Source organism: Artemia sp. Qi Xiang Cuo, chromosome 11 (genome assembly GCF_049724085.1).
Source record: "Artemia sp. Qi Xiang Cuo chromosome 11, ASM4972408v1, whole genome shotgun sequence".
NCBI classification, from domain to species: Eukaryota; Metazoa; Arthropoda; class Branchiopoda; order Anostraca; family Artemiidae; genus Artemia; species Artemia sp. Qi Xiang Cuo.
This window is the reverse complement of record NC_142804.1, coordinates 3,440,973-3,467,923: the sequence shown is the minus strand read 5'-3', so window position 1 is coordinate 3,467,923 and position 26,951 is coordinate 3,440,973. Positions and strand designations below refer to the sequence as shown.

At 37.0% G+C, this 26,951-nt stretch overlaps 1 protein-coding gene across 4 annotated transcripts in view; it reads left to right on the top strand.

Annotated features, from left to right (window-relative positions):
• Positions 1-26,951, top strand: part of LOC148946537 (transmembrane protein 65) — an 89,156-nt gene that overhangs the window by 40,440 nt on the left and 21,765 nt on the right. For all 4 annotated transcript variants that reach the window (XM_089097421.1, XM_089097419.1, XM_089097420.1 and 1 more), the window contains exon 2: positions 21,979-22,308. In XM_089097421.1, the coding sequence (XP_088953547.1) occupies positions 22,003-22,308 (306 nt within the window). In that variant the 5' untranslated portion in view covers positions 21,979-22,002. The remainder of the gene's footprint in view (positions 1-21,978; positions 22,309-26,951) is intronic.

Below are 26,951 nucleotides of genomic sequence, written 5' to 3'. Positions count from 1 at the left end.
GAAATTAACTAAACGCGTTTTTTGGGCTGAGTTACGTTTGCATAATGAAATTATAAAAGATGAAATTGGTTCAAGGATTACTAGTGATAAGAATGAGCTTTGGAGTTTGGTTAATTCTAGATGTCGTTATAATAATTGTTCACCAGATTCTAATAGTTCTCTGAAACTAGATGATTGGATAACTCATTATAATCATGTTTTTTCATCCGGTGATGTGCCAGTTGAATCAAGGCGTGACTCCTTATTATCGGAACAAATTGCAAAGTCCCGCCCACATGGTAAAATATCTGTTCCTGTTGAAGAGGTAACGGCAGCAATTAAATCTCTAAAAAGTAAGCATTCTTTTGATCATGATGGTATACATTCAAACCATATAAAATGGGCATCCCCCAAAGCAATCCTTCTCCTCGCTACTCTTTTTACTACTATTCTTTCTTCTGGAGTTCGTTCAACTAGCTGTTCTCGTGCTACCACTTCACCCCTTTCAAAAAAAGGAGGGAATACGAATCGATGTTCTGATTACAGGCCGATTACTGTTTCGTGCCAGATTAGCAAAGTTTTTGAGTTAGTTTTATTAAATTATTTGGAGTCTTGTAACCAAGGCCTGAAACAAATAGGGTACCGGAAGGGTCTAAGCATGGATGTTGCTCATACCCTCCTTTCAAGAATAATATCCTTTTGTAAGCAATGGGAGAGTTTATACACTTGTGTTAGATTTTGCGGTGGCGTATGATTCAATTATCCATTCTTAGGCTATGACGGCGCTTCTGAAGAGTAATGTCCCACTACCAGTAGTTTTGGTTTTAAAAAGTGGTATGGCTCCTCTCGTATTCGTATTAAGTGGAAGAATCAGTTTAGTGATTATAATGATAAGTTATGTAGGGGGCTGAGACAAGGAAGCATTATTTCTCCTTTGATTTTCAATATTACTGTTTCGGGGCTATTTGATCAAATTCAGTTGACTTTTATTTATGGTAAAGGTTATGTTCTGTCGTGGATTGCTTACGCAGATGATTTACTGCTTTTGAGTCGATCGCTTCAGTCACTTCAACAAAATGTAGATTTTTTAGCAAAAGTTTTTAGTGAGCATGGACTTCGTTTTCACCCTGCAAAGTGTCAGTTTTTAGTTATTGGTCCTAAAGCTAGTGATATGGTTAACTCAGAAAGATCTTTTTGGTTTTATGACAATATTTTAAAACCGTTCTTTTTTATATATTGGTGTGCCTTATGGACGAACTTTAGCTCTGTGCCATGCTTCTATTTCTAAAGCTGTTAAAATTAGAATGGCTTCTAGTCTTGGGGCAGTAATTTGTCTTTGCGATCTCCTTCCTCGGAAATCATTGGCTTGGGTATATAATACAGTCGCTTTGCCTCAAATTTTAGTTTTTTCATCGCTTCTCCCGTTTTTTAGAATTAGTAATATTTCGCATGTAAAAACCACAATTTTTAATTTTGCTAAGTTCCTTTTCCGCTTTTCTAAATCTGAATCAAATACTTTTTTAATTAATACATATAAAATAAAAAACCCTGTTGATGTTTTGGAGAAAAAGCAAAAGAAATTTTTATCCGAATTAAATGTTTTTTCTCGTAATTTATATAGAGCTGCGCACGAAGCTTAATTTATTTTATTTGATTTAATTTTTGAATGAAGTGTTAATGTGTGAAGTGTTAATTTATTATCTATTGAATGAAGTGTTAATTTATGTGGTAATTTTGATTGAAAGCCTTTGCGTACTTATTGTTATATAGTTTAAAATAATTTTATGGCCTGTCGATTAGCGGTTATTATTTCCATTTTTTTTTTTTTTTTTTTTTTTTTTTTTTTTTTATTCTTCGTATTCGGAGGAAATAAAAAGTTTGAATTGAATTGAATTACAATTTGTTAGCACAAACTCTTTGATTACCACTCAAACAAAGATCATTGAAATATTGATTGTTTTTTCTGTGTTACCAAAAGTATTGTATTCATAAAACTTTACAGTTTAATGAAATGTAATTAAACAAATAAAAAATATTTTTCAACTAAAGTAAGGAGCAAGTTTAAAACTTAAATTTAAATTGCTGTGCATATAAGGGGGACTGCCCCCTTCTTGATACCTTGCTCATTAAACAACAGGTTTTTAGTGCTTTAAAAAATCTTTTATTTTTCCAATTGCAAAATTTCTTTTAAAATTTGAAAAAAGCCAAACTTCACAGTAAAGAGTAAGGAGCTATGGAGGAGACAACCCCATTCTTATAAAGAGTAATCTGTTCAAATAGGTCCCAAATATGTTCCTTGCTTTCATTTGAAAAGCTCTTTTTTATTTAATTTCTGATTGTTTTCCAAATCATACCCAGGCCTAACCAGGATATAATTTGAGGTACCAGTCCCTTAAATTCCTGGTTAATTGTTTTTAAAATGTGCAAATCAACAATTGTAAATTGATTAGTACCGTCCTACATTTAAATTTGCAATATCAATTTGGATAAAATCTGAATATACTAAAAAAATTGGCAATTTTTTGAGTAATTCTGATAAAAAGTCCTTGTTAATATTATTACTAAAGAATTCCTGTTGGATGAAAAGGAGTATTATTGTTTGTATGGATTGAAATTCTGTGAGACCTTGGATCTTCTACGTAACTGAAGCCATCACTACCTCTACAATAGGATTTCTTATCAATAAATACATTGCATACATTTGTTAGAATACATTAAAGTACTTCATATAAATAGAAAAAGAAAATAACACCATTTAAAATTGCTGAAAACTAATTTCCTAGCAGTATTTGCCATCCCAAAGAAATTTCCTTGCGGGGCTTATGATGACCTGCGTTGCATTTTCCACCTCTGTGCTGGTAGATATGGGAATGTAACATTTTAGCTGAATAGAGAAACAATTTAAATAATTCCTGCTCCCCCCTACCTCTTTCAACATTTATCTGAACCCTCATGAACAGTTAGCAGTTTGTCCATTAAAATGTACTTTTTTAGGAATCTACCCTACCCCCACCTAAACAATGACTCAGCCCCTCTCTCCTTATTATAGCTGATACGCAATTACAGATCACCAAACGTAGTAACGTTATTTCATCACAAATTAAGTTAGTCGTTTTGCTAAAATCTAGTACTGCCAGCGTATAGCATAGCTTCTTCTGGAACTGAAGCCTAAGATATATTTATTGGTACTTTTAAATCAATTAGCTTCTCAGAATTCTAAATTGATTGCAAATTCGTCCTCTTCGGGGGAAAGTCGTAGGTTGGTGCCCAAAAATAGCAAGAAAACAAGATTGGTCCAATCTGTATGGTCACTTAAAAAAGAGCTTTAAATTCATGAGCTCCCTCCCAATTATCTTGGACCTTCGGTTGGATACAATCACCCCTGTGAAAAACAAATAAACGTGCATCGACAATGTTTCTTAAAAAAAAGGGCAAAATTCCACATTTTGAAAATTGGAGCTTGAAACTTCTATGGTAATGTTCTCTGATATGATGTATCTAATAAAGGGATTTTCAGTAAGATCACTTGCTTTTTGGGGGGTGTTTCCCCTTTTTTCAAAAATCAGGCAAGTTTTCTCAGATTTTGGTTTTGGGTGGGCAACAATTAACTGAAAGAATTTTATATCTTTAGTGGCAGGATAAAAAGCCAATACTGTCGGTGCCAATAGCAAGCGTCATGATAATTCCATTTTTGCTTTTGGTGAATTTTCATCCGAGTCACTTTTTACTTCCAGTTTTTTTTATAACAAACTAATTGATAAGATTCTCTTGTGACGAAATTTTTTTTTGAAACCTATTCATTTTATTTAGTTGAATAGGACACAAGAAAGAGGGTTAATTTGGCAACTAGATAGTAAGTTTAAATTTTGTTTTTGTTTTGCTATTCTATTTTTTTAATTTCTGAATATATAAGGAGTTTAAGTTCGAGAGAGGGAGGATTGTCCTGTTACGGAAAGATGTACATTTTACATGGCTGTTATAAAGTCAAAACATGGTATCTACGCAGGCAGGATGATTTCTGAGCATCTCTACTTCTTCTGTAAACTATTCTAAGGCGAAGCAAATTGCATAAAGACAAGTCTACATTTGTTATAATCTACGGAAGCAATAAATATTTCTGTAATTTTGGTTTGAGTTTGATTTTCTTTTAAGATTAAATGCATAATAATTAAATATATTATTGATTAAATAAGTTGATCCCTTTTCCAGGAATCCCTGTCGTTTAAAATTTACTGTATTTTGTTTCATTTTGTATTCAGATTAATTTCTCTTTTTATTTGAGAGTTCTTCCTAAAAGTATTTAAAACTAAACGTATTCCTACGAAAAAAATTTCGTGAAATATATTCCCTGTCACCCAACCACCACTGATATTTTGGCATTTGGCCCCCCACTGGAAAATTTTCTGCCGGCGCCCTTGACAGAGAGTAATGTTGGCCTATATGGTGGATGGGATGGCTTGGTCATATCATGGTAATGTTCAAGGACAGATAATTTCCTGTAGCTTCATAAAATGAACCATACCAGTATGAATTTGTTTGAATTATATTCCAAAAACTTATATTATATTCCAAAAAAGTAAAAATTATATGTTCCTTCCCTCTAAATGTTAGTTTATAAACTAAAAGCAGGATGAGTGAAAAGAGTTCCATGGGTGGAATATTCAGATAGCAAATTTGTGTACTCAAGTGTTTTTCCTGCTTTGTTTAAACCTACTTGTCTTTCAATTCTCTCAAGTTTATTTAGGAAAGACAATGGACAACTGCAAATTTTGTTACTCCTGGTTAATCAAAGGAGACATGAGTGGCAGAAAGAAAAAAAAAAGTTTGAACAAAAAGAAAATGGAGAAACAAAGACAACTGACCTATCTCTATGGAAAATGAGTTCCTTCCAAGGCTCAGGAATATGATGATTCTTAGGGGGACTTGGCCACTGCTTCTGATTCATGATCAAAGGAATGTTTTGACCAGGAATGGCAATAAAAATCCCTTCCCACTTTGGTCCCTATTGGTCCCTTTTTCACCCCTAAAAATCCTTTTTCTAATGAGCAGGAATCATTCTGAGCCCTGTAACGTTGAGCCAGGTGTTCGATTTCTCAAGTTTGTTACATATTGTGTCAATAAGGTGAACAAGATGGTGGTAGATGTAGAGCATAAGTTTCCAAATTGTCTTTGGTCAGCATTTGGGATTATCTTTACTTTCAACCTCTCAGCTAAAAAGCTTTCATTTCACTTGGAAAAAACTGGAGTAAGGGTAATGGGCCGGACACTTTCCATTAATTACTTTCCATCAATTTGGGAACTCACCAGTAGAGGTGATTTCATTAAAAAGTAAGGACAAATGTTCTGAAAGATTGTCGGCAAAGGCTTTAATTAGTACAATTGGGATGTCTAGTGGGCAAATACTGCATTTTTAATGTTCTTGATTTTTGTCTCCACATTTGAGGGCGAAATAACCGGGAAGTTGAGCGAGCACAAATTTGAAGAGGGCTGTCCTCTCCTCAATGCCTTGCTCCTTACACTAAAGTTTTGATTGTTTTAAAAAGTAGAGTTCTGACAAAGAGTCAAACTTTAGTGTAAAGAGCAAGGCATTGAGGAGGGGACAGTCCCTTTCATATATGGAATAATTTCTGTTCATTTTAAGTTTTAGTGTCACTCCTTACTTCAAGTTAAAAAAACTTGTTTTTCTTATTTAGTTTCTGAACGTTTTTCAACTAATGCGGTTGCAAATTTGGCTCACACAACATGAAAAATTGAAACGAAATTTGTATATTAAATTTGGCAGATTTATTCCTTATATGTAGGGTTGCCCCATCCTCAATACCTTGCTCTTTATGCTAAAGGTGTTAGCACTTTTAAAAAGCTTCCTATTCTAATTAAATGGCCCCTATGTTTCAGTAGCTCCTCTGAAAACATTGGGATAAACAGTCAAACTTTAGCATAAAGAGCAAGGTATTGAGGAGGGGGCCACCCTTCATATAAAGAGTACTTTCTGTTCGTTTTTCAAATAATGCCAGTAAATCTGGCTCACCTTGTATGAAGTATACCCTCCCCCTCACAGAAAACTCTTCCATGGCAACTTCATCCAAAATAAAGTGCACCCCCCATCAAATTCCCTTCAGACATTTCTATCCTTGCTGAGAATTGTCCCACCCCCTGTAAAATTGCTTGCTGACAATTCAGCCTGAAAAATTCTCCTTATTATTCTTTCGTTCGAATAAGACTTTCATCTCTAATTGGTGTTTTGATCACTCCAGATATGCCCCCTTCCATGGAAATTATTTCCCAGAAATCGAAACACATGGTAAGTAGTCCCAGATATTTCCCCCAGAATATCTCCACATGAAAAATTTGGAAAAGAGAATGTAAGGCAATTAAATAATTTTGTATAGTAATTCTGTCAAATCTCCCTGTGTAACATTTCCCCAGGAAAATTCACCCCCCAGAAATTTCCCTGCCCAAAGGAAGAGAAATTCCCTCCCCTCTCCCGAAAAATGTCTGTGTATTTCCCAATCTGTATACTATATGTAAGCAATGGGCAAATTTCACATCTTTCAGGCCTCTCCCCACAGACTGGAGGGGGGATCGTTTTACACCTAAAGACATAGTTATTTGATCTTTCAACTATACTGAACAAAATTATTATCTCAAATTTTGATAACATAACTTTGGGGAAAAGTGGGTGAGGGAGGGGGCCCAGTTGCCCTCTAGTATTTTTGGTCACTCAAAAATGGCACTAGAACTTTTAATTTCCGTTCGGAAGCACCCACTCCGGATCTTATTGGACCATTATTTCAATACAATCACCCATGGAGAAAAAAAAACAAATAAACATGCAACTGTGATCTGTCTTCTGACAAAAATAGCAAAATTCTACATTTTTGCAGACAGGAGCTTGAAACTTCTACAGCAGGGTTCTCTGGTACATTACTACTACTACTACTGACAACTCACGGCAGCACCAAGCCACCTGAGGCCAACACAGCTACGCATGCTCCTCCTCCATCCCAATGTATTCAAAGATTCCCTTTTTACACCCTTTCACGAAGTTCCCATTTCCTTTAAATCTTTCTTTATGATGTCCTCCCATCCCAGACGAGGACGACCTGCTCTCCGTTTAGCCCTTGACGGTTGGCTGAAAAGAACAATATTCGGCAATCTGTCATCCTTCATCCGCACAAAGTGCCCTAGCCACCTCAACCTTTCTTTCATTATAGCCCTAGAGAGCGGTATTGAACCATGTTTTTCGTACAGCCTATTGTTTGAAGTATGGTCAGTCAGCCGGGTACCCAGATCAATTCTTAAACAATTTTTCTGGAAAACATCTAGCAAATCTTCATCTGCTTTTTGGAGCCCCATGCTTCAGAGCCATATTTGACCACTGTCATCACGGTAGCTTCTATTATTCTAATCTTGGTTTGCAGACTTATCTTCCTATTCTTCCAAACTTTTTTTTAACTGTGAAAAAACAGCCTCAGCCTTGGTTATTCTACTTTTAACATCTTCACTACTCCCACCATCTTTACTAATAGTACTACCAAGGTAAGTGAATCTTCCCACCTGATCAATCTTTTCAGTACCCAACGTCACCTTTTCATCTTCACTTATTCCTAGCCTTAGTGACTTAGTCTTCTTAACATTAATTTTTAAACCTATTCTAGCACCCTGAACTCACAAAACCTCTAAAAGTTCATTCGTTTTGCTCACACTTTCATCTAGGTTGCTTAAATCATCAGCATAATCCAAGTCCAGGAGATTTTTTTCTCCCCATTTGATTCCGTAGTGTCCCATTGCCTCTCCTGTGCTCCTTAATACAGAGTCCATCAAAATAATCCATATAAAGGGGGATAGAATACAACCCTGCTTAACTATTGATTGAATGCGCAAACAGCTGCTAACCTCATTGCCTACCTTAACCGCAGCAGTGTTATTCTCGTACGTATCACTAATCACTTTAATGTATTTGTCTGGTACACCATACAAGGATAAGACCTTTACTAAAACTCTTCTATCATCTGAATCGAACGCTTGCTCATAATCTATAAAACTGAGGACCAAAGGTATTTGAAAACTCAGGCACTTCTCAATTATTAACCTAAGAGTGAAAATTTGGTCGACATATCCTCTACCTTTTCTAAAGCCGTACTGTTCTTCTCTTAAAACTTTGTCTACGGCATCTCTCAGTCTAAAAAGTATCATATTACTAAGTAATTTGCTACCTACAGAGACCAGACTAATGCCTCGATAATTACCATACTCCCTTTTATCAACTTTCTCATAAAGTGGCTTAATTAAGGTTTTCCTAAAATCGTCATGTACTTCCCCTTTTTCAAAAATCATATTCATAATCTTCAGTAAGGTAACTTATTTCTAACCTCAGATCCACCATATTTAAGAAACTCAATTACCACCCTATCAGCACCTGGAGCCTTATTATTTTTTAATCCTTTTAGTACTGTAGCTAATTCTTCCTCACAAAAAAAATTTTCTTTCACATCCAAGGTATCACTGGCTGAAGGGTTCCTGGTTGAAGGGCCATGGACCGGAGATAAGCACCGCCGGTTTGGACCTTAAGGGTCTAGTGCCGTCATACTTACTTACTTACTTTAAGGTATCAAAAACTTTTTATTTTCCTCTATATCTTTTCCTGCAACTCCATCTTGGTTTAGCCAATTCTCAAAATGTTCTGCCCATCTCTCTTTAATTCTTTCCTTGTCGCTAATTGTGGCCCCATTCCTATCTTTAACTGGGCCAAGTCTGGGTTGACTTCTCCCTCTCAATTTATTAACATGCCAGTACAATATTTTACCATTATGTCAATCTAGCTGCATCTTCAAGATCCTCAGCAATTTTATCCATGGTCTCCACTTCACACCTCCTTATTTCATATTTTAATCCTTTCTCCCACTATCTTTACATTCCTTTTGTTTTCATATGATCTGTCACTCAGATAATTCTTGTACAAGTCCTCTCTCCTTCCTATTAAACATAAAGCTTTTTCACTAATATCCTTAGCTGCATTCCTAGCTTTCTTCTCTAAGACTCCTTCAGCAACTTCACAAATTATTTTTCTAAAATTAATCCAACCATCTTCCAAATTATCAAATTTTAAACTCTGAAGTTTAGTATTCAACTGTTCCTGGAAAGTTTCTTTCAAATTCTCATCCTGGGGTCCACCAACATCATAACTCCCCAGGAGGTAGTTACCCTTCTGAAATTTTAGCTTTAAATTAACCCTTGATACTACTAGACGGTGATCTTTACTTTAACATCAATAACAGCACTCCTATATACCCTAGTATCTTGTATTTATCCTGCCAGTCTTCGGTTTACTATAACATAATCAATATGGTTTCTGTCTTACCATCACGTGAATACCATGTTAACTTATGAGCCATTTTATGCCCAAACACCATATTGGTTATAACTAGATTGTTATACCTGCAAAATTGCAAAAGTCTGTATCCATTACTGTTTTCTTTTCCTACACCAAATTTACCTAGGCTAAGATGCCATCTATCCCTATTTCTACCGACCTGGGCGTTAAAATCTCCTAGTAAAAACATCATATTTCTACCTGGGACCCTGTCTCTTTGCTCCTGTAACTGTAAGTAAAATTCATCTGACTCACTAGTGTCTCCTTCAGTCGGTTCTACAGGGGCATATAATACTATAACTGATACCCTGCATGAGCCCAACTCCCTGCAGCTTCCTTTTTCATCATGAGCCCACCTCACTGTCTTTGTACCCCATCCTTTCTGCCTGAGTAAATAAATTCTATATCACCTAATTTCATGCTTCCTACCCCTGGGATATGAGTTTCTGAAACTCCTAATAAGTCCATCTCAAATCGTCTGAAGTCGTCAGTCAAAATGCTGATTCTCTGGTATGCTGAATATGATGGCGTGATTTTCATTAAGATTTAGGGAATTTTTTCTCAGGCTTGTAACTTTTGACAGGTAACACTAAACTTTTTGAATTTTACATATTTGGAACCAGCATAATAAGCTGACTCATTTGATATATATATATATATATATATATATATATATATATATATATATATATATATATATATATATATATATATATATATATATATATATATATATATATATTGATATTTAAATTCCCCTCTTAGAGTTTTGGTTACTATTGAGCCGAGTTACTTCTTACTTACAGTTCATTACCAAGAACTGTTTGAAGAGCTTCCTTATTTTTGTTTTTTCAAATTGGCTTTATTTTGAATCATATATTAGCTTATAAGATATGAGCACAAAAAAGGCACACTAAGCAGAAAAGTCTTGTCTATGCCCTCTTCTGAACAATGTAATATAGAAGAAATTAGCAGCATTCAATTCCCAATAAAGTTTTTTCAAAATATAATCATTGTTACCATAACAAAATACCCCCCCCCTCCTCAAAGGTGGGGATGTTCTTATTATCATTGAGAAACAATAAGAACAGTTGGATAAATGTATCCTGTAAAAGGTATTTTCAAAATACTGGTTAAAAATAGAAAGAAGCATGAAAATTTGATGAATAGGAATTTTTGACCTTTAAAAAGTAAGAACCTCTTTATCATAGTGTTTCCTTGTAATTTTATATATAGCCTAGTCTAAGGTTAGACAGGGACGGATCCAGGATTTTGTTTTAGGGGGGGGGGAAATAGGTTGATCCGAAAAGCCATTTTTAGGGGGGGGGAGGCAAAATAGGCTGATCCGATAAACTTGCGTTAGGAGCAAGTTTATTAACGCAAACTTGGGTTAATTAAGTAAATTGCACTAATTTAGACTACGCTAGGGGGGGGCTCGCCCCTCCCCTGGATCCGCCACTGGGGTTAGATCTATATCCAGCCCCATGAGAGGGGAAGGAGGGAGATAACTGCCATACTTGCAGTTACCATTATAGTTAGAAAGAGTTTTGATTAGGGAGTCAAATGGTACTACTCTTGTCTAACCTACTAAAGATGTTTTCTGCCAAAAAAAAACCAGAATTTTAAAACAAGGTTGACTATTGTCAGAAGAACAAATGAACTTATAAAACTAGATTGTTAGATTGCCAACTTTGGAACAACAAAATTTATAATAATCCTAATCCACAAACTTCTTCTCAAGTATAGTTGTCAAATTCACAATATAGATTATGAACTCATGATCTCAGTTTTCAATAGAGCATTCTTTAATGATCCAGATTACTGACAGAATTGGAAATTTACACACCGGGTTTTAGTTTTACTATTTGGTTTGTCAGTTAAAAAAGGGCCTAAAATCAGCAAAATTTTGAATATAGTCTACAGCTACATTCACCCCAATTAGAAAGAAGGTTCACAAGTATTTGTAACGGTAGCAATAACTGAATTTATAAAGAGTATTAAAAGGCATATCAGGTGGCATGTTCATCTTTTAGCTGGTGAACTAATTATTAATAACTATCTAGTGATAGGATAAATCCTGTATCTACCAGTTATTTTAGGAAGCAGACTTGTCTGTGGTGCCATTGCATGTGTATTGCATGCTATAGTTTATAAAACCATTCCCTATGCTTATGTATTATAGCCACCACACCCACAAGAAGTGAAGTTAGGTTAATCCCAATGAAACAATTCTTACTTTATAATATAATAATAATAATGTATTACAGGTAATTACTTGGCAAAAAACAAAACTGTCTTCCTAATTTAGTAACTGAGATAAATGAGTACTTGAACAAGATCTATACCTTACTCATCCATCCAATCACCTTGGACAAACAGTATATCCAACCCGATAATCCGAAAATCAAGTCCAACATAGAGCAAAATCAACATTAAAAAGTATAAGTCATTGTCCCAAAACCAAGTCAGGGCATCTTAAGTCTACAAAATTTAATATTCCCTAAGTAGTCACCACATATCAGGGCTCCTCAGATGAAAACTCATTGCTTATATAGGTTTCGGCGCTTAAATTTCATCACCCAGGCAAAATGAGCGCGCCATACCATAAAACCATATGGCATACCCCTATGTAGTAACACCTGTGGAATATCTATGAACAAAATAATACCCAAAAAATTTTCGAAGCTTCCTTAACCATTATTATAATGATAATAATAATAATATATTTGAACCATCTATACATATAAAATGTAACAAGAGAAGTACAGAAGGAAAAGAACAAAACAAAATGAAAGAAAAAAAGGAAACTTCTTACCGGGGACAAACACACGTATCAGCACAGATAAACAAACATAAGAATTACAAAATTAGAATGACTCACATCAATGAAATACAAATGAGTGAACAATCGACTACTGATTCGCAACTCTAAGATTATCCATTTTCTCGCAAATTTCGAAGACTATAACGTCTTGATATGTATCTGTTACGCGTCCAAATTGGAATACGAAGAAGATATTTACAAAATCTGGAAAATAGCGAAGGAATTTGTTTCCGTTCAAAAGCGGTGAAAAACTTCCAAATAGGGACTAAAAATAAAATATGAGGAGCAGAAACGCGTTATAAAGACGACCGAGTGTTATCGAATTGATTCTTCACCCTAGAGAGAGGACCATAGGACTTTTGTTAGCTTCTCCTTCAATGCTTTAATAATGAGTGAGCGTGTGGCTCGAATAGGTTCATTATGGAAGCCCAAGATAAAGCCCTAAAAATCCTAAAGCATAGCGGGTCTGCATGCAAAATGTGTTAGCTACTATTATTCTGCATATCAGAGGCCATAAGGCCATACGGCTCCAATGTTTTATTATTTTTTTTTTCCCAGAGGCTGTTCACATGGAAAAGGTCGTCAAAAAAACTTCAAAGGGGGCCCATTCGATTGGAATTTGGGAGTTATATTGCCCTTTTTATTAGTAAAAAGTGGATGTAGGATAACTAGCCCCCCCCCACGCCCATCCAAACCCCCAACACAACCAAACAAAATTTTGATATAGCCATTTTGTTCAGCGTAGTTGATTTCCAAATAGAAAATATATTTTTGTGGAGGACACTCCCTCACAACCCTCAGGGCAAGTGTTTTAAGTTATGCCCTAGGGGCATATAAGGTTTTTATAGAAGGCGTTTTCGTAGAAACTTCAAAACAGGCTCAATCGATTGGAAATTCAAAAGGCTAGTGCCCTTTCTAATAGTCGAAAGTGATTGCAGAGCAACTCTCGCCCCCCCTCCCCCACGCCAATCATTTCCCCAAACACCTCCAATCAAAATTTTGAGATATCCATTTTGTTCAGCGTTTTGTTCAGCGGTTTTAAGTTATACTCTGGGAGCATATAAGGTTCTTATATAAGTTTTTTTCACAGGATCTACAATACATGCTAATTCGATTGGACATAAAAAGTTACACCGCCCGTTTTACTATTCATCAGCGAGTTTATTTTCCCTGACCCCTCCCCGCGCCCATCATTCTCCCAAAAACATCCAATCAAAATTTTGAGATAGCCATTTTGTTGAGCGTAGTTGATTTCCAGAGAGAAAATATGTTTTTGAGGAGGACAATCCTCCACAGCCCTCAGGGCAAGAGTTTTAAGTTATGTCCTGGGGGCATATAAGGTTTTTATCGAAGGTGTTGTCGTAGAAACTTCAAAAAAGGCTCATTTAATTAGAAGTTCAAAGGGCTAGTGCCCTTTTTAATAGGCGAAAGTGATTGGAGGGCAACGACCCCCCCCCCCCCCCCCCACCGATCTTTTCCCCAAATACAACCAAGCAAAATTTGGAGATATCTAGTTCGTTCAGTGTATTTTATTTCTAGATAGAAGTCATTTATTTGAGGAGGACAAACACTCAATGCCCTCAGGGCAAGGGTTTAAAGTTATACCCAGAGGGCATCTAAGGTTTTTGTAGAAGGTGTTTTCGTAGAAACTTAAAAAAAGGCTCATTCGATTAGGAATTCATAGGGCTAGTGCCCTTTTTAATAGGTGAAAGTGATTGGAGGGCAACTAGCCCCCCCCACAACTATCATTCCCCCAAACACATCCAATCAAAATTTTGAGATATCCATTTTGTTCAGCGAGGTTGATCTCAAGATAGAAATTGTTTTTCTGAGCAGAACACTCCCCCCAGACCTTGGAGTGAAGGGATGTGGGCTGTACGTCGGGGTTATATATGCTTTTTATAGATGGGGTTGTCGAATAAACATAAACACAGTCTTATTGGATTTGAAATTCACATTGATAATGCCCTTTTTAATAGTCGAAAGTGATTGGAGGGCAACTAGCCTCCCCCCCACGCCTATCATTCTCCCAAAAACACCCAATAAAAATTTTGAGATAGCCATTTTGTTCAGCGTAATTGATTTCCAGACAGAAAATATGTTTTTGAGGAGGACAATCCCCCACAACCCCCAGGGCAAGGGTTTTAAGTTATGCCCTGGGGGCATATAAGGTTTTTATAGAAGGCGTTGTCGTAGAAGCTTCAAAAAAGGCTCATGGGATTAGAATTTCAAAGGGCTAGGGCCCTTTTTAATAGTCGAAAGTGTTCAGAGGGCAACTACCCCCCCCCCCCCCCCCCACGCCCATCATTCCCCCAAACACATCCAATAAAAATTTTGAGATATCCATTTTGATCAGCGTAGTTGATTTCCAGATACAAAATATTTTTTTGAGGAGGACACTCCCCCACAATCCTTAGGGTAAGGGTTTTAAATTATGCCCTGGGGGCATATAAGGTTTTTATAGAAGGCGTTGTCGTAGAAGCTTCAAAAAAGGCTCTTTTGATTAGAATTTCAAAGGGCTAGTGCCCTTTTTAATAGTCGAAAGTGATTGGAGGGCAACTAGCCCACCCCACGCCTATCATTCTCCCAAAAACACCCAATAAAAATTTTGAGATATCCATTTTGATCAGCGTAGTTGATTTCCAGATAGAAAATATTTTTTTGAGGAGGAAACTCCCCCACAACCCTTAGGGGAAGGGTTTTCAATTATGACCTGGGGGTATATAAGGTTTTTATAGAAGGTGTTGTCGTAGAAACTTCAAAAAAGGCTCATTCGATTGGAAATTCAAAGGGCTGGTGCCCCCCCACGCCTATCATTCTCCCAAAAACGCCCATCATTCCCCCAAACACATCCAATAAAAATTTTGAGACATCCATTTTGATCAGCGTAGTTGATTTCCAGATAGAAAATATTTTTTTGAGGAGGACACGCCCCCACAACCCTTAGGGGAAGGGTTTTAAATTATGCCCTGGGGGCATATAAGGTTTTTATAGAAGGCGTTGTCGTAGAAGCTTAAAAAAAGGCTCATTTGATTAGAATTTGATTAAGGTTTTTATAGAAGGTGTTGTCGTAGAAACTTCAAAACAGGCACATTCGATTGGAAATTCAAAGGGCTGGTGCCCTTTTTAATAGTCGAAAATGATTGGAGGGTAACTAGCCCCCCCCCCCTCCAACGCCGATTATTTCCCCAAACATATCCAATCAAAATTTTGAGATAGCCATTTTGTTCAACGTAGTTGTTTTTGAGGAGGACAATCCCCCACAACCCCCAGGGCAAGGGTTTTAAGTTATGCCCTGGGGGACATATAAGGTTTTTATGGAAGTCGTTGTCGTATAAACTTAAAAAAAGGCTAATTCGATTGGAAATTCAAAGGGTTTGTGCCCTTTTTAATAGTCGAAAGTGATTGGTGGGCAACTAGCCCCCCCCCCCCCCACGCCTATCATTCTCCCAAAACCACCCAATAAAAATTTTGAGATAGCCATTTTGTTCAGCGTAATTGATTTCCAGACAGAAAATATGTTTTTGAGGAGGACAATCCCCCACAACCCCCAGGGCAAGGGTTTTAAGTTATGCCCTGGGGGCATATAAGGTTTTTATAGAAGGTGTTGTCGTAGAAACTTCAAAAAAGGCTTATTTGCTTAGAATTTCAAAGGACTAGTGCCCTTTTTAATAGTCGAAAGTGATTGGAGGGAAACTAGCCCACCCCACGCCTATCATTCTCCCAAAAACACCCAATAAAATTTTGAGATAGCCATTTTGTTCAGCGTAATTGATTTCCAGATAGAAAATATTTTTTTGAGGATAACAATCTCCCACAACCCTCAGGGCAACGGTTTTAAGTTATGCCCTGGGGGCATATAAGGTTTTTATAGAAGGCGTTGTCGTAGAAACTTCAAAAAAGGCTCATTTGATTGGAAGTTCAATGGGCTAGTGCCCTTTTTAATAGTCGAAAGTGATTGGAGGGCAAGTACCCCCCCCCACGCCAATCATTCCCCCAAACGCATCCTTTCAAAATTGCGAGATAGCCATTTTGTTCAGCATAATTGAGTTCAAGGTAGAAAATGTATTTTTGTGGATGATGCTCCCCCATAATCCACAGGACGAATGCTTTGCGTTAGGCTCTCGAGGAAAATGAGGTATTTACAGAAGACGTTTTCATAAAAACTTCAAAAAAGGCTCATTTGATTGAAAATCCAAAGGGATAGTGCCCTTTTTAATAGTCGAAAGTGATTGGAGGGCAACTAGCCCCCCCCCCCACGCCTATCATTCTCCCAAAAACACCCAATAAAAATTTTGAGATATCCATTTTGATCAGCGTAGTTGATTTCCATATAGAAAATATTTTTTTGAGGAGAACACTCCCCCACATCCCTCAGGGCAAGTGTTTTAAGTTAAGCCCTGGGGGCCTATAAGGTTTTTATAGAAGGCGTTGTCGTAGAAGCTTCAAAACAGGCTCATTAGATTAGAATTTCAAAGGGCTAGTGCCCTTTTTAATAGTCGAAAGTGATTGGAAGACAACTAACCCCTTTCCCCAACGCCCATCATTCCCCCAAACACATCCAATAAAAATTTTGAGATATCCATTTTGATCAGCGTAGTTGATTTCCAGATAGAAAATATTTTTTTGAGGAGGACATTCCCCCACAACCCTTAGGGCAAGGGTTTTAAGTTATGGCCTGGGGGCATATAAGGTTTTTATAGAAGGCGTTGTCGTAGAAGCTTCAAAAAAGGCTCATTTGATTAGAATTTCAAAGGGCTAGTGCCCTTTTGAATAGTCGAAAGTGATTGGAGGGCAACTACCCCCCCAAACTACCCCACGCCCCAAATTCCCCCAAACACATCCAATCAAAAATTTGAGATCTCCATTTTGTTCAGCGTAGTTGATTTCCCGATAGTAAAGATTTCTTTTAGAATGATACTACCCAAAAGACGTCGAGGGACAGGTTTCAAATTATGCCCTGAGGGCATTTTAGGTTTTTCCAGAAGCCATTGTCATAGAAACTTAAAAAAAGGCTCATTCGATTGGAAATTCAAAGGGATAGTGCCCTTTTTAATAGTCGAAACTGATTGGAGGGCAACTAGCCCCCCACGCCTATCATTCTCCCAAAAACACCCAATAAAAATTTTGAGATAGCCATTTTGTTCAGCGTAGTTGATTTCCAGATAGAAAATATTTTTTTGAGGAGGATAATGCCCCACAACCCTCAGGGCAAGGGTTTTAAGTTATGCCCTGGGGGCATATAAGGTTTTTATAGAAGGCGTTGTCGTAGAAACTTCAAAAAAGGCTCATTCGATTGGAAATTCAAAGGGCTAGTGCCCTTTTTAAATTTCGAAAGTGATTGGAGGGCAACTACCCCTCCCCCACGTCCATCATTCCCTCAAACACATCCAATAAAAAATTTGAGATAGCCATTTTGATCAGCGTAGTTGATTTCCATATATAAAATATGTTTTTGAGGAGGACACTCCCCCACAACCCTTAGGGGAAGGGTTTTAAATTATGCCCTGGGGGCATATAAGGTTTTTATAGAAGGCGTTGTCGTAGAATCTTCAAAAAAGGCTCATTTGATTAGAATTTCAAAGGGCTAGTGCCCTTTTTAATAGTCGAAAGTGATTGGAGGGCAAGTACCCCCCCCCCCCACGCCCATCATTCCCCCAAACACATCCAATAAAAATTCGTAGTTGATTTCCAGATAGAAAATATTTTTTTGAGGAGGACACTCCCCCACAACCCTTAGGGGAAGGGTTTTAAATTATGCCCTGAGGACATGTAAGATTTTTGAAGAAGGTGTTGTTGTAGAAAATTTCAAAACAAGCTCATTCCATTGGACATTCAAATGGCTAGTGCCCTTTTTGATCTTCGAAAAGGATTGAAGGGAAACTAAACCCCCCCCCCTCCAACGCCCATCATTCCCCCAAACACATTCAATCAAAATTTTGAGAGAGCTATTTTGTTCAGCGTAGTTGTTTTTGAGGAGGACAATCCCCCACAACCCCCAGGGCAAGGGTTTTAAGTTATGCCCTGGGGGCATATAAGGTTTTTATAGAAGGTGTTGTCGTAGAAACTTCAAAAAAGGCTCATTCGATTGGAAATTCAAAGGGATAGTGCCCTTTTTAATAGTCGAAAGTGATTGGAGGGCAACTATCCCCCCCCCCACGCCTATCATTCTCCCAAAAACGCCCATCATTCCCCCAAACACATCCAATAAAAATTTTGAGACATCCATTTTGATCAGCGTAGTTGATTTCCAGATAGAAAATATTTTTTTGAGGAGGACACGCCCCCACAACCCTTTGGGGAAGGGTTTTAAATTATGCCCTGAGGGCATATAAGGTTTTTATAGAAGGCGTTGTCGTAGAAGCTTCAAAAAGGGCTCATTTGATTAGAATTTGATTAAGATTTTTATAGAAGGTGTTGTCGTAGAAACTTCAAAAAAGGCTCATTCGATTGTAAATTCAAAGGGCTGGTGCCCTTTTTAATAGTCGAAAGTGATTGGAGGGCAACTAGCCCCCCCCCCGCCAACGCCCATCATTCCCCAAACACATTCAATCAAAATTTTGAGATAGCCATTTTGTTCAACGTAGTTGTTTTTGAGGAGGACACTCCCCCACAACCCTCGCTAACTGGAAATTATTATATACCTTAGGGATACGAGAGGTTTTTATAGAAGGTGTTGACATATAATATTCAAAAAAGTAACATTTGGTTGGACAAACAAAGGGATCGGATTCTTAGTAATTGATACAAGTGATCAAATTGCACAAAGCCTCCCCCCTACGCCCATCATTCTCCCAAAAACACCCAATAAAAATTTTGAGATAGCTATGTTGTTCAGCGTAATTGATTTCCAGACAAAAAATATGTTTTTGAGGATGACAATCCCCCACAACCCCCAGGGCAAGGGTTTTAAGTTATGCCCTGGGGGCATATAAGGTTTTTATAGAAGGCGTTGTCGTAGAAGCTTCAAAAAAGGCTCATTTGATTAGAATTTCAAAGGGCTAGTGCCCTTTTTAATAGTCGAAAGTGATTGGAGGGCAACTACCCCCTTTCCCCAACCTTTTCCCCAAACACATCCAATCAAAATTTTGATACACCCATTTTATTAAACGTAGTTTTAATTCTGGAAATTAGGTCTTTGAGGATGACAACTCCCCCACAGCCCTCAGGGCAAGGGTTGTAATTTAAGGATTCTCAGAATCCTTCCCGTTATTTCTTATGGAAGGGATGCTCGTATAAACTTTAGAGGGGGCTCATTTTATTGGAAATTGAAAGTTCTTGTTCACTTTTTAAGAGTCAAAAGAGATTGGAGGGCAACTAGCCCCCCCCCCCCCCCATTGCTCCTCCACGCCCTAAATGCATCAGATAAAAATTTTGAGATAGACATTTTCTTAAAATAGTCCAAAGTTCTGATAACAAAAAAAACTCCGGTGTCGACACAGCGCACCAGGGCCCGGGGGTAGGCGTTGCAAGTTATGCCCTGGGGGCATATAAACAATCAAACAATCATTAAATAAACAATCAATGCAAACAAACATACAATAGATATTAATGTAAATTAATAAATAAATTTAGTGCTGGTATTAATGTAAATTAATTAATAAATTTCTGCTGGGTGGAATTTAACGCGGGGGAATTATCAGCAGGAAAAGAAAATGTTCTTTGAGGGGGAGATATTTTTCAGGGGCGGGTTTTACAAATATTAATAACTCAGGGAGGAGATGACTAAACCAATTATATACTATTCTAAATGTTACGTCTGAATGTAACGGGAATAAAGAATCAACGGAAATGTCAGAGATAGCACTTCAGGTTCCTTTAGACGATTTTGTTCGTGTCTTTTGAAAAAAGACATTTTCAAAAGACAGATTAATTTCATTTGTATTACTTTCTCTGTGGCTGCTCAATTATGCATGTGAGGGGGGAGACTTCCCCCAACCACTGTCTACACTAAGGTTTCAGTTTTTATCTCAAGGCTTAAAAATGAACGCAATGTTCATAACTCAAAATAACATAAAAATTATAACTCAAAATAACATATATAGAATAATATTTGCACATAACACGGAACAATTGATCAAAATTGCATATTATGAGTTGAGGCTCACCCAAATGATGGCCCAGGGGGCTCACCATTCCACAATCTATGAAATAAATCCTGCAATAACTGAAAATATAAAGTATTTTTGAGTATTTTAACATCTTCCACAACTCAAACGGTCCAACATTCTACAGCCAAGGACAAATATAGTTTCACTACAAACAAAATTTGGATACTGCCCCCTTCTTTAACTGTAAAAACCTAAAGCCTTCTGCGTCATTGGCACTTCACTAAAAACGAATTACTCGTATATTACAAATTTATTCTTTTCGAGTTTTTACAGCATTGAAAATGAAAATAAAAATTACAGTGAAAAAAAATCTTGAACTGATGGATCTTTCAACAATTAATATGATTATATATCTAATATTCAATTTGATTTTGTTTATACTTTCCAAGACTGTTCAAGACTCATATAGTTTTCAGTAAAGTGCCAATGACGCAGTAGGTTTTAGGCTTTTGCAGTGAGGCGATACCCAAACTCTTGCTTGTAGTTATTTTTATTCTATTCACACTTAATTCGCTTATTCAATTTCAGTTTCAATCGTTTTAATATTTATTAATTCATTTACAATAATCTATATTGTATGTTTATTTACATTGCTTATTTATTTAATTTCTGTCTGTTTTAAGTTTTATTTATACTTCAATAGCAAACTATTTTTTTTCGGTTTAATCTTGATTTTCTTATTCAATCTAAGCATTACTCGCTTTAAGATCTATTTATTCATTTATATTATTACTTGTTGTATGTTTTTTGCTATGATTGTTTATTTAATTTCTGTTCGTTTTGGGTTTCATTTATTCTTTAATATTAATTTCTGGTCGTTTTGAGTTTGAATTTTAACAGGTATTTGTATCTTCTGAGCTTAAGTTTAAAATGGCCTTTACTTTTCTTTGAAAAACTTATTTTTCGGAAAGTTTTTTTTAATTAATCATGAAGTAAGAATTGTTTCATTAGGATTAACCTAACTTCACTTCTTGGTTGTGGTGGCTATAATACATAAGTACCCCATTTGTAGCGGTATATATTGGGAGGGGTATATGTGTTAGCGGTGATCAATGCTAACAGTCCCTTTTAAACAAACTTAAGGACATAAATATTTATTATTATCAAACGTGGCCCCAGGATAAAGAACCTGCTGACCACCACAATTTGTCTTTTTAGCATTTGAATTACCTTCATCAACTACTATTTGTCTTTCAAGAAAGGGAGCTTTTAGAGCATGAAAATGCGTTACCTCTTATACCAATTTACCATGCGAACGTCTACCAATCAAGGCGCTTTCTTAATGTCCAAAAGAATTTCTACAGGACTTCTACCTTGATCTGACATCTCATTAATAAACAAAGGAAGAGAAGCAGGGGCGTCTTCGATGGAATGACCTGGACGGAAACCAAACAGTCTTATGTTAATAAAAACCTTTCAAATTCACATACTTGTGGAATTGCTTATGCATCAGTTAAAAAAAAAAAAAAAAAAAAAAAAAAAAAAAAAAAAAAAAAAAAAACACAATAGGAGTCCTTGTTGGTTTGTGCCTCAGGTAGCTCTACCCTTCGTTCAATTTGTAGTAGTGGTAATAATTGGTGCGTAAACAATAAGTCAAAGCTAATTCAGAATAGTTTAACTTGCACATTTAATGTCCTGATCGCTTGTAAGGGGTCTAATATCGTTTTTAGTTTTGTTTATTATCGTTATAGGTTGTTTGCTGTTGACCACCAACAATGGCCTCAAAAAACCTAATTTTTTCAAGCCTGCTACAATTTACATGTAGGTCTGTATCTTTTCATAGACCTAGGAGTCCAACTCTTTCTGTACAACAGGCAGAGAAATGGGTCTCTAAACTAAGACCTGAGGAAAGGGCTCTACTGAGGCAAGCTCTGGAAAAAACAGAAGTACATTCTTCCGAGGCTCCAAAAACTTTGGATCTTCCTATGGTTACTGGTGGAGATTATTGGAAAGTGGCTGTTCAAAATGGCCTACCATTTGTTGGATTTGGATTTTTAGATAATGCAATAATGATTCTTGCTGTAAGTTATTTTTTAAGTCCTTATTTAGTAGACGTTCATTAGTGCAAATCCGTGGCTATTGTTTTTACATTTTGGGTATATTTAAATCATATTGTAGTGATGTACCACGAATCTGTCTTGTAAAACATTAGTTTTACAAGCTAATGTTGAAGTAAATAAATAAATTTGGCTAGATATTAGCTTTATATTAGTTTTACATTAGTTTTACAAGCTAATGTTGAAGTAAATCAATAAAACAGGCTAGACATAAGTTTTTACATTAGTTTTTACATTAGTTTTACAGGTAAATGTTCAAGTACACCAATAAATTTGTCTAAACGTTACTTATGCATTGGTTTTACAAGGTAATTTTGAGTTACATTGAATAAGAAAACCAAAAAGTCATCTGTATAACTTTGTTCATACTTCTCTATAATAATTTGATGTTTAAAAAGTCATACTGAAGACTATACTATTTTCCATGTTTAAAGGAAACATAATATTTTTTATTAATTTCATTTTTATCCTGGCCTTCCCCAGGCCATTCAGCGTGTCCCCAGGTTGCGATAGGGGAACGCTCTACAGATATGTAGGGTACCTCCATAGGAGGAATGGACCAAGGGGGTACCTCGTTCCTGGGGGTCCATAATAGAAACTGGGACACCCTCGCCCAGGGTCATAAATACAGGTGCAGGTGGAAGAAGGCCCCTTAAACGTACACTCAAAAGGGCCCACTGGTTTGTCCACAAGTCCCATGAGTTGCAGACCTTCTCCCAGTAATGGGTTATATTGCATGGTGATGCAGAACACCATCGCAGGAGGATCCTCGATAGGAGGACAACTGTGGCAGGGCGTAAGATTCCTGATCTATGGACAACGGCCTCTGCAAAGGGCTGCCTCGACCTTTTCGGGGTACCTGCAAGACTAGGGACCTTGCGGTCAACTCTATTCCCACTTGAGGAGTGGCGCCCCTCGAGTTAATTATAGCCTAATAAACGACACAGTATTCGCATGGGATTCTGACTAATGGAAAATTCTTCTGGGCTTGGTATGTTTTGATGGGTGTCTTCGGGCTGACCTATTTCTAACTAATTTATCTACTATGGGCTGCCTCCCCGAACTAGCATAATATTTGTAGGCATGAATATATAATATGTCGGAGGTAATAGGCTTGAGACTGTCTGTGCAGGATTTGGACTCTTGTTGATAGAAGAGCATCGCCAAGTGCTGAAAACCATGTTGTGACCAAGATGGGCCCAGGATTTCACAAAGCCTCCATTCATGGAGGTCCCAGGGACTTCTTGCTGTCTGGTTCTAAGCCGGCTTAAGCACTTCGGCGTTGATGTGAGAAGATATGTGATCCCCGTCCTGCACTGGTATCCGGGATCATTGCTTTTTCTGAGGCGAAAATAATTTCAATGATTTAAAGAACATGAAAATTGGAACTTGGAATGTTACGACATTAAAAAATGACTATCGTATCGAAATTTCGGCTGACGATTCAGACGATTCGAACTGGACTTATTAGGAGTTTCAGAAACTCATATCCCAGGGGTAGGAAGCATGAAATTAGATGATATAGAATTTGTTTACTCAGGCAGGAAGGATGGGGTACATAGACAGGGAGTAGGGCTGATGATGAATAAGGAAGCTGCTAAGTCTTGTTTAGGCTGGGAATGTGTTAATAATAGAATACTAATTGCTCATTTTATGACTAAAAAGTTCAGGGTATCAGTTATAGTAGTATACGCCCCTGTAGAACCGACTGACGGAGATTCTAGTGACTCAGATAAATTTTACTCACAGTTACTGGAGCAAATAGACAGGGTCCCAGGTAGAAATATGAGGTTATTACTGGGAGATTTTAACGCCAGGTTATTAGAAATAGGGATAGGTAGTATCCTAGCCTAGGTAAATTTGGTGTAGGAAAAGAAAACAGTAATGGATACGGACTTTTGCAATTTTGTAGGTATAACAATCTAGTTATAACCAATACGGTGTTTGGTCATAAAATGGCTCATAAGTTAACTTGGTGTTCACGTGATGGTAAGACAGCTAACCTTGTTGATAATGTTATAGTAAACCCAGAGACTGACGGGATCAATACAAGATACTAGGGTATGTAGGAGTGCCGTTATTGATGCTAAAAGCAAAGATCACCATCTAGTAGCGTCAAGGGTTGATTTAAAGCTGAAATATCGGAAGGGTAACTACCTCCCGGGAAGTTATGATGTTGGTAGACTCCAGGGTGAGAATATGAGAGAAACTTTCCAGGAACAGTTGAATACTAAACATGAGAGTTTAAAATTTGATAATGTGGAAGATGGTTGGAATAATTTTAGAAAAATTATTTGTGAAGTTGCTGAAGGTGTATTAGGGAAGAAAGCTAGAAATGCAGATAAGAATATTAGTGAAAAAGCTTTATGTTTAATAGAAAGGGGAAAGGACTTGTACAAGAATTATCTGAGTGATAGATCATATGAAAACAAAAGGAATGTAAAGAAAGTGGAGAAAGCATTAAAATATGAACTAAGGAGGTGTGATTTGGAGCCAATGGATAAAATTGCCGAGGATGTGGATGATGCAGCTAGACGGCATAATAGTAAAATATTGTCCTGGCATGTTAACAATTGAGAGGGATTAGTCAATCCAGACTTTGCCCAGTTAAAGATAGGTATGGGGCCGCAATTAGCGATAAGGAAAAAACTAAAGAGAGATGGGCCGAACATTTTGAGAATTTGCTTAACCGAGATAGAGTTGCAGGAAAAGATAAAGAGGAAAATGAAAAAGTTTGTGATACCTTGGATGTGAAGGAATATTTATTTTGTGAGGAGGAATTAACGACAATACTAGAAAGATAAAAAAAATAATTAAGTTCCAAGTTCTGATAGTGTGGTAGATAAATTTCTTAAATATGGCGGCTCTGAGGTTAGAAACAAGTTACTGAAGATTATGAATATGATTTCTGAAAAAGGGGAAGTACCAAATAATTTTAGGAAAACCTTAATTAAGCCACTTTATAAGAAAGGTGATAAAAGTGAGCGTGGTTATTATCGAGGCATTAGTCTGGTCTCTGTAGGTAGCAAATCACTTAGTAATATGATACTTTTTAGACTGAGAGATGCCGTAGACAGAAGTTTTAAGAGAAGAACAGTTTTGTTTTAGAATAGGTAGAGGATGTGTTGACCAAATTATCACTCTTAGGCTAATTATTGAGAAGTGCCTGAGTTTTCAAACACTTTTGGTCCTCAGTTTTATAGATTATGAGCAAGCGTTCGAATCCGATTATAGAAGACTTATGGCAAAGGTCTTATCCTTGTATCTTGTACCAGGCAAATACATTAAAGTAATTAGTGCTATGTACGAGAATAACACTGCTGCGGTTAAGGTAGGAAATGAGGTTAGCAGCTGGTTTTGTATTAAATCAGGTTTTAATCAGGGTTGTGTTCTATCCCCCTTTATAGGGATTATTTTGATGGACTTTGTTTTAAGGAGCACAGGAAAGGCAATGGGAGACCACGGAATCAAATGGGGAGGGAAAAGTCTCGTGGAATTGGATTATGCTGATTATTTAAGCATCCTAGATGAAAGTTTGAGCAAAATGAATGAAGTTTTAGAGGTTTTGCGAGTTCAGGGTGCTAGAATTGGTTTGAAGATTAATGTTAGGAAGACTACGTCATTAAGGCTAAGAATAAGTGAAAACGAAAAGGTGATGTTGGGTAATGAAAACATGGATCAGTTGGGTAGCTTCACTTACCTTGGTAGTATTATTAGCAAAGATGGTGGGAGCAGTGAAGATGTTAAAAGTAGAATAGCCAAGGATCAGGGTGTTTTTTCACAGCTTAAAAAAAGTTTGGAAGAATAGGAAGATAAGTCTGCAAACCAAGATTAGAATATTTGAAGCTACAGTGATGACAGTAGTCAAATATGGCTCTGAAGCATGGACGCTCCGAAAAGCGGATGAAGATTTGCTAGATTTTTTCCAGAGAAATTTCGTAAGGATTGTTCTGGGTACCCGGCTGACTGACCGTATTTCAAACAATAGGCTATACGAAAAATGTGGGTCAATACCGCTCTCTAGGACTTTAATAAAAAAGAAATGTTGAGGTGGCTAGGGTACGTTGTGTGGATGAAGGATGACAGATTGCCGAAGATTCTTCTTTTCGGCCAACCGTCTAGGGCTAAACGGACAGTAGGTTGTCCCCGTCTGGGGTGGGAGGACGTCATAAAGAAAGATTTGAAGGAAATGGGAACTTCGTGGACGGGTGTAAAAAGGGAGGCTTTGAATAGATTCGGGTGGAAGAGGAGCGTGCGTAGCTGTGTTGGCCTCAGGCGGCCTGGTGCTGCGGTGAGTTGTTAGTAGTAGTAGTAGTAGTAGTATTCATGATAAGAAATTGAAAATGACTGAAATTAAATCTTATGGAATAGTAGTACTATTTTTAGCTAGTTTTTGTTCTCTAAAAAAGCTAAATTGCTGATTTTTTTGCTATATGTGCATTTTAGGCCAATCCTCTACGTCTTAGGAACCTTTATCTGATGCCAATTCTTCCAGGCAGGATAACTAAGGGCCATCAAAGGTAGCATTTGTAATTCATAATGCCTAATCGACTTTCCGTCGGCATCCTTCACAATGTAGTATTTTTAAATTCTAAAAATGTCAATTT